At 31.6% G+C, this 16,695-nt stretch overlaps 1 protein-coding gene across 1 annotated transcript in view; it reads left to right on the forward strand.

The window, feature by feature from the left end:
* The window catches only part of Csmd3 (CUB and Sushi multiple domains 3), a 1,190,022-nt gene that overhangs the window by 464,401 nt on the left and 708,926 nt on the right, over positions 1-16,695 (forward strand). The window contains 1 exon segment of the mRNA XM_047516388.1: positions 4,504-4,591. Within this exon segment, the coding sequence (XP_047372344.1) occupies positions 4,504-4,591 (88 nt within the window).

Consider the following 16,695-nt stretch of genomic DNA (forward strand, 5'->3'; position numbering starts at 1 on the left):
TGTGATCCTCCTGCCTCAGCCTCTGAGCTTTTGGGATTACAGAGGTGCACATCTGTGCCTGCCTGGCAAGCCAACATTATTTTAAATTTTATTCCACTACAGTTTGTTTCTCAAGTATTTAATAACATAATTTTAAAATATGGTCATTTATAGCAAATGGCTATATCTTTTCAATTTGTATCATATATTTGTTTCAAGTACACATTCAGGTTTTCATCTCTTGATCTTTATTTAACACAGGATAAAATAAAAGAAAGACAACTTTTAACAGACATTTGACTTTCAAATGAAAAAAAGAGAAATAAAGTTTATATTCCTTAAAAGCCAAATCAGTTCTCTTGCTGACGTGGGTAGCTGTGAGTATAATCATGGAGAACATGAAATGCACATTTGCCAAAGCCTATGTTTTCACAATGACATCTTTATCATTTAACTGGGAAATGAATGGACAAAAGGTTCAGGAAGCTTCAGTAATGCTGATGGGGAGAATTTAGTTGTTTATATGGCTAATTCAGTTTTTATTTCGGTTTTAATGCCAGAACTCTGATTGCCCCATCCATCCTTTGTTACTTTAAATAGTAGGTTTGCCCTACTTATCCTCAGAAATCATACCTTTGACAAGAAAGAAAAAAAAATTTTTTTAATTATAAAAATTTTAAAAACAAAATTTAAAATGTTGAACTTACTGGTTAGTATTCTTGCCAATTTACTGGTAGGCCCTTCTAGAATATTAAGGTGGAATTATAAAGAAACTGAGCTTTCTATAAATGATTATGTTTTTCTTTCCTATTTCAAATCCATACTTTCATTCATTCACATGATTCATACATTCCACAGTTCCTCCATGGCAACATCATGTTAGAATAAAAATTTTTTAAAGTAAATACAGTCTTAGTCCTGAATATAACATTATATTGGGATATAAAATTATTTTAAAGGTAATTCTTTGTAGAATAAAAAATGTATTAGTATAAAATATGTCATTGACGTTTATGATGTTTGAGTTCAGAATCAAATCCAAAAGCATATTTTAAATATTAGGATAAATATTAAAATCTAAATAAAAATATGAGAAAAGTAGCAATGTAAATAGTTGGAAGAGAAAATATAGAAGTGGATTTTAGAATCACATTTTTATTTTTAGAGTATATTGTGTGCTCTATAATATCATAAGCTTTAAAAAATATGTTTATAACAATAGCATCTTTTGATGTTGACTAATTTTATAGTGTACTTAAGTTAAACCTACAATAATACAAAAAATAAGATTCTTGAAGCATAATGTATAAAAACATAATAAAGATACTTCTGTGTTCTAATAAATAAATCAATTTTTTTAAATCTTATAAATTCCATAAATGTCTTTACTGTTGTATGGAGAAAAGGATTCACATTTCATTAACATTAGTAATAATAAAGATATTCTTGAAGACCAGAGCAAAAAGGGCTTTCCCATGACAGATGTTCTTTTTAAGGGGCAAGATTCTGTGTAAATTTTAAAGAGCATTCATGTTTTTACCATGCTACTAGTTACTATTCAAATTAAAAGTAAAAATATTAAATCTATCTAGTCGTTTCAATGGCATTATAGCAGTTGATTCAATGAGTACTAACTTTGTTTGAATGTCTTGATATCACTTAACTCTGGGCAATTCTAAAATATCTAAATATCAGAGAAAATAAAAATCATACACTTTGCTCTTTATATTTTATTTTGAACATTTATAACTAATAGACACTAAGTACATGTATCTTGCAGAAGTTCTCCCATTATCCCTACATTTTAATTTTGGAAGTCTGTCTTCTATTGCTGATGTCCAAAATCAGTGGTTTAAATGATGTTTCCAAACAGACAGAAATAACTTGACAATTAAACTAATAAGAATTGAAATTAATTATGTAAAAGTGGCAAAAAATTATAAATATTCTCTGTATTTTAATGTAAATGGTTTGTAAAAGTGTTTTGAATTTTAGCCTTGCTGAGCTGTCTGGATGGGCTTCAGGTCTAAAAGGTTTGCCTGGATTTAAATATAGAGTCTGGCATTAAATGGCAGTATAACTTTGGACACACTTCTTAACCTCTCCAAGTTACAGTTTCTTTGCCTTGAGAGGTGTAAAATTCTAATAGTAGTTTCCCTTAAGATTGTTGTAAGGATCAGATGAATTAAAATGTACAAGGTATCTAGAAGACACACAGTTGGATGTACTAACATTCAATTTCACATAAAAATATTTAACATGGTCTTGCTTTTTGATACAATAATGGTAAAATGCAAATAGGAACCTTTTCCTAATTATATTTTCTGATAATGTATAAAAACAACTTGCATATTAATCTATAATCCATTTTATATATTGTACTATAATAAAGTAGTTAAACATAGGCCATGCCACCTGTTTTCCTCATTTACAATCCCAGTTAAAAGGAAATTCCATTTTAATAACATGTTCTAAAATATTATCAATAGCTTTTCAAGGATTATAAAGTGCATACTTCCCATAGAAATGCTTAATTTATTAAAAACAGTTGTTAATCAAACACTAAGACATATGTATTAAGAAGTAGTAGAAACTTAGTAGAAAATCTAGTTGGTTCATTGGAGATTTGTACAATAATTAAAAAAAACTGTGTTTTAGGAAGTTTGGACCTCTTCTAGTATTCAAGATAGATTGAAGGTAGATTATAAGGGTGTCACAAAAGTATCAAAGTGATTATGTTTATTTTGAGCTGACACATGAGATAGTCATTGGAAATTTGGGGGATGATCCAATGGCTATTGATGGAGCAAGAAAGTTTGGAAAAGATAACAAAAAAATCCTACCTTAGAAGTTATTGACAAAGAGGTAATTTTTCAAGTAGTGAGGGAAATACAAAATATTAATGACTCTGGACCAATGCCTTTGAATTATTGAAATTAACTAATGTAGAGAGTGACCAGAAATCCCAGAAAGGGTAAAAGGAATTAAATAGAAATTTAGAGGACCAAGAAAAGTAAAAATATCAGATTCTTTGACTCACTGAGCATATAATAAAGGTAGCAATAAAGATATTGTTGGTGAAAATTAGAAAATAATTTGTTCAGAATGATAGAAATAGATGCACAATTTTGTGTCTAGTTGAGAAGAGGGTAACTTTATCACAGCCATGACTGTTGGACCATCATTTGAAATCTGTCTTCCTATCTGATGAATTAGTGTCAACCCAATGACCAATTTCAGCTAAACAATCCGTAAGTCCAGTGGTTCTCAACTTTAACTTTACATTAGAATTATCTTGAGAGTTTTATTAAAAAAACAACAATTGATACCCAGGTTCCTACTATAAACTAATTGCATTAGAATATCCAGAAGTAGAACTAGTCATCTTTATTCTTTAAAGAAAGATCTATAGATGGTTCTAATCCACAATGCAGGACAAGAACAATTATAAGGTTTAGAATTTTTCCTCTAGACTTTCTCATTAGATACTATTCTTTCCTTAAAAAGAACAAACTGAAAAAGAACAAAATAAAGGAAATTACTCTCCAGTTCACTATAAGATTGAAATATAAAACAATATCAATCAATTATTTCAGAATTATCTGGTTTTATTGTCTTCCCATTAAAAACCTATCCTGGGAATTTAGGCATCCAGTGTGACCACATTCACTGAAAAAAAAAAAATTAGTCTTTCATTAACTGAGTGCTCTAAAGAAACTGCTGAAAATGTGTACAATTGTCATGTCAAATGTAGTTATAGAAATTGTTTGAGGGTAAAGTCATTATTTTGGTTTTCAGCATTATATCATAATTCAATGACATGCTTAGTACCACATCCTTTTACTTTAATTTTGTCAGACCAAATTCCTTTATTATATACCAAATACCGAAGTGTTAATAACTTTAAACTTTTTTGGTATGGTCTTATTTTTTAATTATAATTGAAAATAAAAGGAATTCGCCTTCATAGGTGCACAACTAGAATCCCAGGAGGCTAAGGTAGGGGTATTGCAAGTTTGAAGCTAACTTGGGCAATTTAGTGAGATTCTGTCTAAAGATAAAATATGAAGAGATCTGGGGATGAAGATCAGTAGTAGAAAACCCTTGGGTTCAATCCCCAATTATGGAGAAAAAAAACAGGAAAGATCCAAATGACAATGTTACAACTGGTGATGGTCCCTGTATTATCAATAATTAATGGAAACTTTCACATTGCTACCCTGGAAATATGTTTTGCAATTTGATTGTAATTAAAAATAAAGTGCTAGATGCTAAGGAGTTAATATTTAGAATAGTACATCATTAAATATAAACATCAAATTTAGGTTCTGATAGGTCCATAAAAAGAGAAAAAAGTTTTTTACCTTCATTAATTTTCTATAAAATTGTGCTTATATTTTCTATAGTTCAAAATAGTGATTATAGTAACAGAATATAAGTTTTGTGTAGATTTTTAAATTAATATCATTCTTGATTTTTTAATTATAAATATTTTGTTTCTTGTTTTTCTTCTTGCTGCTACAGTAAATGAGGGAGGTATTAAAACAGCTTCCAATTTGTGTCCAGATCCAGGAGAACCAGAAAATGGGAAGAGACTTGGATCAGATTTTAGGTAATATTTTAAATTACTTTATGATTTATTTTGTTAAAGTTTATTTTAATTGAAAAATTTAAAAATAATTAATAATATGGAACTGGATACATGGTGACTTCAAACTGTGGCAGTTTGATTCCATTGATGTGTTACTATTAATTATATTTCATTTATTTTAGTGTGACTAGTTAAGTAAGATATTGTCTATCAGGACACTCTTGGAAATTAAATGATTAATTTCTTGCCATGTAGTAAGTAAACAATCATGGGATTTAGATTATAAAATATATATTTACATTCAAATTCTGCTGCTTATTAATTAGTTGTGTGATCTTGAGTACATTGTTCAATCCCGTTTGCTCAAATTTCCTCTTCTGTAACATGCAAAAAAATTAATCACATACAATGGTGAATTCCAGTTGAGGCAATGCACATGAAATTCTTCAGCAAAATTCCATAGACATCTTATTTGTGTGTTTAGAAATAAACATAACTTGAATATTAATTTCATATGATCCTACAATTAGTATTTATTAATTTGAAATTAAATTTCCAAACAACCTAGAGAATGCATATAATATACTATCAAATAACATTTTAAAAACTTTATATTTACAGTTGTTACTTCTTTATATTGTTTATGTGAAGTACAAATGATACCCTAAAGACTATTTCTAGGAAGCAAAAGAAAGCTCTTAGAATATAGATCTATGGAAATTGTGTCCCCACGGATCTTTCAAGATGACTTAAAGCTATATGTTGCTATATTTGAAATACAAAATTATAATCTTATTTCAACATGAATATAATTGTATTTTTCTAAAATATTTATGGAACTTTAACCATTTCTTGAACTGAAAACAGATAATAATGTTTGAAGAAATAGACCAAAGAGAAATTCAAAAGTTCTCAGATCTGGTTAAATTTAATCATAATAACTAAGTCACTTTATTAAAATAAACTAATTTTGTCTTAATGATTAAAGTTATACTTTAGACACTACAACATGCCATGCAATTACTAAGTGGTTATTTTTTACATGCTTCCTTTATTTTTTATAAACTAGTATAAATACTTGCTATTTTAGCTTCACTTTACAAATGATGAAACTGAAGTTCTGCTTGACTTGCTAAAAATTTGATAGAACTGGTGTTTGAGCTCATAATGTGAGGATTACAAATCTTCTCCTTTAATTACTACATTATATTATGTCCTGAAGTCCAACAAACATTGTCCAAATTCCATCATTGACATGAATTATCTTCTCTTTCCAAGAGGAGGTATCTTAAGATATAAAAATGGAAATGAAATTGCTTATTTTATTGGGTTTAGTAGGAGATTAAATGAAATAGTGTATAATAGTAGGAATAATAGAGTTTTGTGATAGTATAAGTTCTCTAATCAAAATAGCTGTTATGATAAAAAAAAAGATCAATAGAAAAAATTTTTACTAATACTTACTTGAACACACTATTTGCCAGTTTTATGAATGGTTCATTGAAAATAGACTTAACAATGTTGTAATGTAATACTAATATAGTGAGTTAAATTACCTTGAAGTGAGGTGGATTTAAAGATAGGCAGATGTAATACCAAATGTAGGTAGATATTCTGAAATCAAATATAAAGTAAAAACAAGATCCTATAAAAGATGATAAATGTTGTAGTGTGGAAACCAACCAGATTTTAGATATCACACCTGTTGATATTGGAAAAATTGTGTGTGGTTAGCATTCAGGAAAGGAAAAGTCTTACAATGAAGAAGAGCTTAATGAGCTATTCCAAAAACATAAAGATCAGTGAAGCTAAGTTATAGAGCAAAGCATAACATAAAGTTAAGGAGATAAAAAGAAGCCAGATCTCTTCTGCAGAGAAAGAACACTGGCAGTCATGCAGTCTTACCTGGACTGGAGATGTGTTTAAGTGTGTATGCTTTTAAAAATGGAACACACACACACACACATACACACACACTCCACAGAATTTTTTTTTTTTTCCCTGATTGTATTGGCCAACTTAAGTCAACATAATTTCAGGGCAACATGAGCCATTTAACTGCAGCTCCCCACTGGCTTTGTAGTTTCTGGTTCACTATGGGTACAACAGGACTGCTTCATTTAGGTCACCTCTCCATCTATGAGGGCAAGTTGTCAAGACCTATAAGAGAGTCACCTAGTCCAATCTTCATTTAGTAGGTCTCATTTTATAGCAAATTGATTAAAGAAAACATAAATTTTAGTTAGAAGGCTACCTTCGTAGTCTAAACAAAAAAATGGTAAAGACTTGGACTATGGCATTAACAGTGAACTAGGGAAATTCAAGATTTATTTGAATATAAGTTTTTCTTTATTATACAATGAAAATTTGATGTGGAAAGTGAGAAAATCCAAATAATAAAGGATGGTTCACAAACCATTGTTTTGACTTTAATCCAAAAGATGGATGGTGCAGTAAATTATAATACTTAATAGTGTGGACTTCAGAGGTTTAAGGAGAAAAATTGAAAACTCAGTTTCAAAATTGTAAATTTCAGATGACTTAGATTTCCAACTAGTACATGAACATAATTGAAGTTCAGAGATTTCAGGGAAACATCTGTATGTAGATAGTATCAAGATCATTACTAAGATATTATCAAGATTATCAACATGAATAGATGGCATCCATAGAACCTGTGACACAGACCCAAAGACCTATATATGTGTAACTGGTAGAATACAAGGAGCTATCAATTCATGCCCACAAGTATCCATAGGAATAGGAGGATATCCAAGAGTGACTGAGTCAAGAGAAGGAAGTCCTTTAAAAGGAAGGGAATACTGATTGCTGTTGAAAATTTGAACATAATGATGACAGAAGATTCTCATGGATTTGACAACATGATAGTTTTTTAAGACTGATTTCATTGGGATGACAGAGTTTGAAAATATTGAAATATGCTCAGTGAAGACAGTTCAGGCAGGTAATATATTTCAGGCATCGAGTTATATAATTCAGGAAGATAATAATGGGGCAGTTTTATTGTCATTAGAAAATCAAGAAAGTCTTTCTAGAGATGCAAGAGACAGAACCATGCTTATTGGCTAATACAAATTTTTCTATAGAGAAGAATACATTGTTGTCTTGAAAGAGAGAGTACAGCAGAGGAACAGAATTTTATAGGAGACTATAAATGGGCAGTTGGAGGAGAATTATTCTAATTCATCAAAAAAAATATTAGAGAAGAGAGATTGCTAGGCTTGCAGATTTTGTGATGGGAAGATGAGAGAGCTCATATTTAATACTTTTAATTTGATAATGCTGCATTAAGTAAAGTCATCAAATGAAAATGTGTGTTTAGGGAGATGGGCATAGATGGGAAAGAAAGAAAGAGAAAAATGAAAGAAAAATGGAAAAATAGTTGTTACCTAGAATGGGAGAGCAAGCTTGGTACTGAAGTTTTGCCTTGTTAAGTAATTTCGAGTACTCTTTTGAGATTGATGATCCTGAATCTGTCTGAGTTAGGAGGATCCTGAGTTCAAAGTCAACCTCAGCAATTTAACAAGGTCCCAAACAAATTGTTATACCCCTGTCTCGAAATTTAAAACAAAGCAAAACAAGCAAACAAACAAACAAAAAAACTGGGGCAGTGGCTCAGTGGTTAAGTGCTCCTGGGTTCAATCGCTGGTATAAAACAAATCCACCACCACCACCAACAACAACAAAAGCAGCATTAAAGAATTTCTGGACTCATCTGTTTCAGAGGGGAGAAAAATAACTTTGTATGTATTCAACAAAAACAAAAACCTCTAAAACTTAACCTCTAAATAGTAATATATATTTTCTCATGTTATTTTTTCAATATATTAAAACCTTCCTCTAGAGCATCGACTACAATCACAAAACATTTAGTATTTCATAATTTTTCTGGTGTGCCAGCAATTTTAATGAATGAATACCTTAAAGAAAGATAACTTTCAAATACTAAGATGTTTATTTTTCACAAATGAGAACATGCTCCCCATCTCCAATTCCATGATTGCTACCTTAGTTCACCCTTTACAATGTTCTTAGAAAATTGCAGTGTCAGCTTTTCTAGCTGCAGGTTCTTCATCTTCCCATCCACATAATGCTGTTGCCCTATCAGTCTTCCACCTAACATCTACAATAATATGTTTTTCCAATTTAAGGTTTTCTTATACACAAACTACTTGATTTTGGCATCAAAATACTGCAAAATAACTCCAGTCTTATCTCCTATCTATATTTGGTATGGTGATGAATTACTAAATATAGTTTGCCTCAAATGTATCTGATTTTCTCTGACTTCTTCACTAGGTTGTTTGTGTGTGTGTGTGTGTGTGTGTTTCCCTCCTGGAAAGTCCTATCCCAGTATTTTTTTTAACTTGTGTCGACCTGCACATTTTTAAGTACTTACTTGAAGATCTTCTCCATAAAGTTTTCTTATTTTCTCAAACAGGTGCAATTTGGCTCTTCCCTAGCATTTTGAGTAACTTTACTAGAATACTTTGAATATTTTTGCATTGTCTTTGAGAAATTCTTCTACCTGTAAGATATTGGGAATCAGATTTATACTCACTTATATTACTATATGCCTAACAAAGGAAGTTCAATAAATTTAATGAATTGCATTGGTTAAACAGCACAACTGCATCTTCAACATTTTTCCATTAATTTCTCAGATCACATGACCAGATAGCATGACCTCAAACTCATCATAAAACTAAATGACTTTCAGGCAGTGGGTGACAAAACAGAAACAATCTTTTATTCATATAATCAATATTTTTATAATCATTGAGGAAATCTATAAGAAAATCCTTGAATAACTAAGGTATCTTACTTGCTATATTTTGCTTACCATTTTGTGTTCTAATCTCCAAGGTGAGAGTCCCAGCAGCTGTGTTTTGAAGTCTTAAAAGCTTTGTTACTAATTTGAAATGCCTGTGGAACATAACAGGCTTTTAAAGAGAGAAATGCTGCCAAAGAGATATAAAAGCTGGCAGCCTGTCTATGCTGAAAAATAAATTAAAAATTTAAATGTCTCTTAAAATTACAACCAAATGTCTGTGGAAGCCCAGCTTGTGGGATCCTTAGCTCTCATAAGATTTTTTCTTTAGATAGGCTTTACCTCACCTTTTTTATCAGAAGCAGAAGAAATTAAGGAAATGAAAAGATTTGAAACTGTAAAAGAGATGTAACCAGACTGGGTAGGAATTTGTAGGAATTTGTTCTCTCCTTGAAAGCAAAGAGTAACGTTGGCTCCAAATTTTGGATTTTCATTTGGATTATTAATACATGAATATATCCATATCCTCAGCAGAGAACATGGCACTAACTAGGAAATATTAAAACACTTTCTCTCTCTCTCTCTCTCTCTCTCTCTCTCTCTTCTCTTTCTGTTTCTCTCTCTATATATATATATGTGTGTGTGTATGTGTGTGTGTGTGTGTGTGTGTGTGTGTGTATCAGTATACATATCATATATATCACTAAGTAGGCAATATTAAAACTAGGTATTAACTAGGCATATATATATATATAGTATAGGCATATATATATATATATATATATATATATAGTACCATATATATATATATATGGTACTAAATACATACACACACACACACGCTAACCTGGTCAATTTAACAGGACCCTGTCTCAAAATTAATAGGATTTGGGATGTAGCTCAGTAGTAGAGGGTCCCTGGGGGTTTAATCTCCAGTATCCTTCCCTCCCAAAAAAAGCCTAGTAAATATCTAAAGCAATAGTTCAATAAATGCTAGACAGATTACCTGCTTTACCTTCTCTTTATTATTTTCCTGATGAACTTTAATTAAAATCTTTATTCTCTCCCATTGATTCTTCCTCACCAGTCTCATTAATCAGCAATCTTTAATTATTATTGCCTCTGTCTTACATCACACCCTTAAAACTTCTTACTTACACCATAGCCATAGTTTTCTATTGCAAGAGGTTTACATTTGGGTTTCAGAAAAGCATCTCTACTATGTAATTATTGCTGTGTTTCCTCTGATCAAAATCTTAAATCTCTCATTATTCATCAAATTAAGCAATGATATAATACAGTTATCTTACAACATCACACATCATACATGAGCTTCAAATGACCTTCATGCCATTATTTTGTTATTCATTAAAACACTTCGAATGTTGATACTCCTGGTTTGCAAATGTATAGATTTACATGCCAGAAGTTCCCACACTTAGGAAAAATAAAGGTAGGCCATGGTTGCAGTTTGGTCCTCTTTCCCCTTACTTAAACATTTGCATTCTAGCACTTAAGTTCTTCTTTAAGAGTAGAAACCTAGTTTTCTGGCATTATCTTTTCAATTCTACCACATTGTGTTACAGAATGCCAACCTGCCTTTTGCAGAAAAAAAAAAGAAAAAAATATATATATATACACACACACACACACACATATATGTGAATGCACACACACATATAATTTCAGTTGTATGGTGTGTATTTTTAAAAAGAAATGTATACAAAGTTATTATTTCCTTAAACTTGCCAGTTCCTTCAGGCAAATTGTTCTTCCAAAGGTCTTCACACTTTATTAGCTCTGTACCACAACACATGCTATTCTTTCATCCTAGAATATGATTTTTTGCCAGTCTTTACCTATTAAGAATCCTGCCCATTCTTCAAATGAGTTTTCTTCAATTTCCTTTCTTATAACTGATCCATACTCTCTTGGCTCATTTAATCTGCATAATATTTAACTTATGTGCTTCTCTTATTGCCACAGTAGGCATTTATTTATTTTATGAATTAAAGGAAGATATTGCTTTTTCATCACCAAGCCCAAAACTCTTTTAGATGCTTAAGAAAATCACACTGTGTTGAATTTGAGTAAACCTGCACTGTCACTTTCCTCTTGTGCTGGTTTAAGGCCAATACAATTAAGACTTGGTATGCTATTCTAGTCTCTTTGGAAAGGTAGTTTGGGCCTTTTTGAGAAGGCTCCTTAAAAGACATTAGGTCTGAAAATGAAGAGTAACTAAATACAGCTTCTTTTTGTGACTTGTGGCCCAAATAGTTCAGTACTGCATTGCCAAATAAAAACTAGCTCCTGTAAAAATAAACCTATGTTAAATTGTGTAAATATATAGGAGATAGAGTGGAAATGGATTTTTGAAAGCCACTTCACTGTTTTGTTATCTAAACTGATAAGACATTTAGGATAGATGACTTACAGAAATACTCAAATTAAGTAGGCAATCTATGAAGAAAATAACAAGGACCTGTTAGTCCTTGAACTAAATATATGCACACTTTATGATACGTTTAGCTCTTTATCTGTACTCTGTGACTTTGTTCTCTTGCCTTCCTTATGCTGGAAGGGAAAAAAAGTTATCATTGCAATGTTATGACCAAAATATTTTTTTAAAAGTTAATATGAATAACAATTTGAGGTCACAAGTCATTTAAATCATGACAACATTTTATTAATGTAAATTTCAGAATGTATATATTTAGAAATATTTAAAAATTACATCAAGGGAATAGTTTTTGATGAATAAAATTGTAGGTAGGTAATATAATATTTTTGCTAAGAAATGTGAAAATGTTTGGGGAATACTAACAGCACTTTCAAATCTATAAAAATTATATAATGTCTGTATTTTCCTTCATGAGTGTTTACCTGACAACTCTATTGAAAAAAATGTTATGATAAAAATAAATACTAACTCCCTTCTGGTGTCGCCATAATGATAAGGAGAACTTAAATGCAAGTTCAAAATATCAAATAGGTCAGATATTCACATATTTCATTTGAATATTTTTCATATTTACATACCTGTATATTTCCATAAGGGAATGGGTTAAGTATATGCAAATTTTCCTAATGATAATATTCTTCTTATATTGGGAATGCTATGTGACTTGGACAATATGAAAGTTATACAATCTTCATATTATGAAATGAGATGTTTTATAGGTATTACAGGTATTGTAGTGAAGTGAAAATAAGAAAATATAAGAAAATGAAAAACAAGAAGAGATGTTTGTGTAATGAGAATGTTTACAGTATAAACAAGATGAGTAAAACAAGGGAGAGAAGAGATTTGTTAAGTCAAATGTAGAAGCAGAGGAGAGTTTAAGTACATATGCTATATTCCAAATTATCATGTTTCTTATAAATCCTCCTTTAGATTTAGTAAATATATTTAATTGCATTACTTCATATATAATCCATTGAAGAAATTTTACTTTCAAAGAATATTTTATTTTATTTTATTTTTTTATTTTTTTATTTTTTTTGTTCTTTGCTTGTATTTTTATTTTTTCTGTAATTTACATGTTAACCTTTATTTTATTTTATTTTTTTATATTGTATACAAATGGGATACATGTTGTTTCTCTATTTGTACATAGAGTCAAGGCATACCATTTGTGTAATCATACGTTTACATAGGGAAATGATGTTTATTTTTTTTTCCTTCCCCCCCACCCCTCCCACCCCTCTTTTCCCTCTATACAGTCCTTCTTTCCTTCATTCTTACCGCTCTCCTTATCCCTAACCCTAAACCTAATCCTAAACCTAATGCTAACCCCTCCCACCCCCCATTATATGTCCTCATCCGCTTATCAGCGAGATCATTCGTCCTTTAGTTTTTTGAGATTGATTTATCTCACTTAGCATGATATTCTCCAATTTCATCCATTTGCCTACAAATATCATAATTTTATCATTCTTCATTGCGGAGTAATATTCCATTGTATATATATGCCACAGTTTCTTTATCCATTCATCAACTGAAGGGCATCTAGGTTGGTTCCACAATCTGGCTATGGTGAATTGAGCAGCAATGAACATTGATGTGGCTGTATCTCTGTAGTATGCTGATTTTAAGTCCTTTGGGTATAGGCCAAGGAGTGGGATAGCTGGGTCAAATGGTGTTTCCATTCCAAGCTTTCTGAGGAATCTCCACACTGCTTTCCAGAGTGGCTGCACTAATTTGCAACCCCACCAGCAATGTATGAGTGTTCCTTTTTCACCACATCCTCGCCAACACCTATTGTTGCTTGTATTCTTGATAATCGCCATTCTAATTGGGGTGAGATGAAATCTTAGGGTAGTTTTGATTTGCATTTCCCTTATTACTAGGGATGTTGAACATTTTTTCATATATCTGTTGATTACTTGTACATCTTCTTCTGTGAAGTGTCTGTTCATTTCCTTAGCCCATTTGTTGATTGGATTATTTGTATTCTTCGTGTAGAGTTTTTTGAGTTCATTATAGATTCTGGAAATTAGCGCTCTATCTGAGGTATGGTTGGCAAAGATATTCTCCCACTCTGTAGGCTCTCTCTTCACATTGCTGATAGTTTTCTTTGCTGAGAGAAAGGTTTTTAGTTTGAATCTATCCCAGTTGTTGATTCTTGCTTTTATTTCTTGTGCTATGGGAGTCCTGTTAAGGAAGTCTGATCCTAAGCCAACAAGTTGAAGATTTGGACCTACTTTTTCTTCTATAAGATGCAGGGTCTCTGGTCTGATTCTGAGGTCCTTGATCCATTTTGAGTTGAGTTTTGTGTAGGGTGAGAGATAGGGGTTTAATTTCATTCTATTGCATATGGTTTTCCAGTTTTCCCAGCACCATTTGTTGAAGAGGCTATCTTTTCTCCATTGCATATTTTTGGAACCTTTGTCTAGTATGAGAAAATTGTATTTATTTGGGTTTGTGTCCATGTCCTCTATTCTGTACCATTGATCTACCTGTCTTTTGGTACCAATACCATGCCGTTTTTGTTACTAATGCTTTGTAGTAGAGTTGAAGATCTGGTATTGCAATACCCCCTGCTTCGCTCTTGCTACTGAGGATTGCTTTAGCTATTCTAGGTTTTTTATTCTTCCAGATGAATTTCATAATTGCTTGCTCTATTTCTGCAAGGTACATCATTGGGATTTTAATTGGAATTGCATTGAATCTGTATAGCACTTTAGGTAGTATAACCATTTTGACAATATTAATTCTGCCTATCCAGGAACATGGGAGATCTTTCCAACTTCTAAGGTTTTCTTTAATTTCTTTCTTTAGTGTTCTGTAGTTCTCATTGTAGAGGTCTTTCACCTCTTTTGTGAGATTGATTCCCAAGTATTTTATTTTTTTCGATGCTATTGTGAATGGAGTAGTTTTCCTAATTTCTCTTTCTGAAGATTCATCACTTTTGTATAAAAATGCATTGGATTTATGAGCATTGATCTTGTAACCTGCTACTTTACTGAATGCACTTATGAGTTCTAAAAGTTTTCTGGTGGAATTTCCAGGTTCCTCTAAATATATAATCATGTCATCAGCGAACAGGGATAGTTTGAGTTCTTCTTTTCCTATTCGTATCCCTGTAATTTCTTTGGTTTGTCTGATTGCTCTGGCTAGAGTCTCAAGGACGATGTTGAATAGAAGTGGTGAAAGAGGGCATCCCTGCCTTGTTCCAGTTTTTAGGGGGAACGCTTTCAGTTTTTCACCATTTAGAATGATATTAGCCATGGGCTTAGCGTAGATGGCCTTTATAATGTTAAGGAATATTCCCACTACCCCAATTTTTTCTAGTGTTTTGAGCATGAAGGGGTGCTGTATTTTATCAAATGCTTTTTCTGCATCTATTGAAATAATCATGTGATTCTTAACTTTAAGTCTGTTGATATGGTGAATGACATTTATTGATTTCCGAATGTTGAACCAACCTTGCATCCCTGGGATAAAACCCACTTGATCATGGTGCACTATCTTTTTAATATATATTTGTATGCGATTTGCTAAAATTTTGTTGAGAATTTTTGCGTCGATGTTCATTAAGGATATTGGTCTGAAATTTTCTTTCCTCGATGTGTCTCTGTCTGGTTTAGGTATCAGGGTGATATTGGCTTCATAGAACGAGTTTGGGAGGGTTCTCTCCTCTTCTATTTCATGGAATAGTTTGAGGAGTATTGGAATGAGCTCTTCTTTAAAGGTTTTGTAGAACTCGGCTGAGAACCCATCTGCTCCTGGACTTTTCTTTGTTGGTAGGCTTTTGATGACCTCTTCTATTTCATTGCTTGAAATTGGTTTATTTAAGTTGTGTATGTCCTCCTCGTTCAGTTTAGGTAATTCATATGTCTCTAGAAATTTGTTGATGTCTTCGAGGTTTTCTGTTTTGTTGGAGTATAGACTTTCGAAATAGCTTCTAATTATGTTTTGTATTTCACTCGTGTCTGTTGTGATGTTTCCTTGTTCATTCTAAATTTTAGTAATTTGAGTTTTCTCCCTCTTTCTTTTTGTTAGTGTGGCTAAGGGTTTATCAATTTTATTTATTTTTTCAAAGAACCAACTATTTATTTTGTTAATTTTTCCAATTGTTTCTTTTGTTTCGATTTCGTTGATTTCAGCTCTGATTTTAACTATTTCCTGTCTTCTACTACTTTTGGTATTGGTCTGCTCTTCTTTTTCTAGCGCTTTGAGCTGTAGTGTTAAATCGTTTATTTGTTGATTTCTACTTCTTTTTTTGAATGCGCCCCATGAAATAAATCTTCCTCTAAGTATTGCTTTCATAGTGTCCCAGAGATTTTGATATGATGTGTCTTTGTTCTCGTTTACTTCTAAGAATTTTTTTATTTCCCTCCTGATGTCTTCTGTTATCCATTCATCATATAATAGTGTATTATTTAATCTCCAGGTATTGGAGAAGTTTCTGTTTTTTATTCTGTCATTTATTTCTAATTTCAATCCATTATGATCTGATAGAGTACAAGGTAGTATCTCTATCTTCTTGTATTTACTAACAGTTGCTTTGTGGCATAAAATATGATCTGTTTTAGAGAAGGATCCATGTGCTGCTGAGAAGAAAGTGTATTCATTCTTTGTTGGATGGTATATTCTATATATGTCCGTTAAGTCTAAATTGTTGATTGTGTTGTTGAGATCTATAGTTTCTTTATTCAATTTTTGTTTGGATGATCTATCCAGTAGTGAGAGAGGTGTGTTAAAATCGCCTAGTATTATTGTGTTGTGGTCTATTTGAATTCTGTAATTGAGAAGGATTTGTTTGACGTATGTGGATGAGCCAATGTTCGGGGCATAGATATTTATGATTGTTATGTCTTGCTGATTTAT

Source organism: Sciurus carolinensis, chromosome 1 (assembly GCF_902686445.1).
Source record: "Sciurus carolinensis chromosome 1, mSciCar1.2, whole genome shotgun sequence".
Lineage (NCBI taxonomy): Eukaryota > Metazoa > Chordata > Mammalia > Rodentia > Sciuridae > Sciurus > Sciurus carolinensis.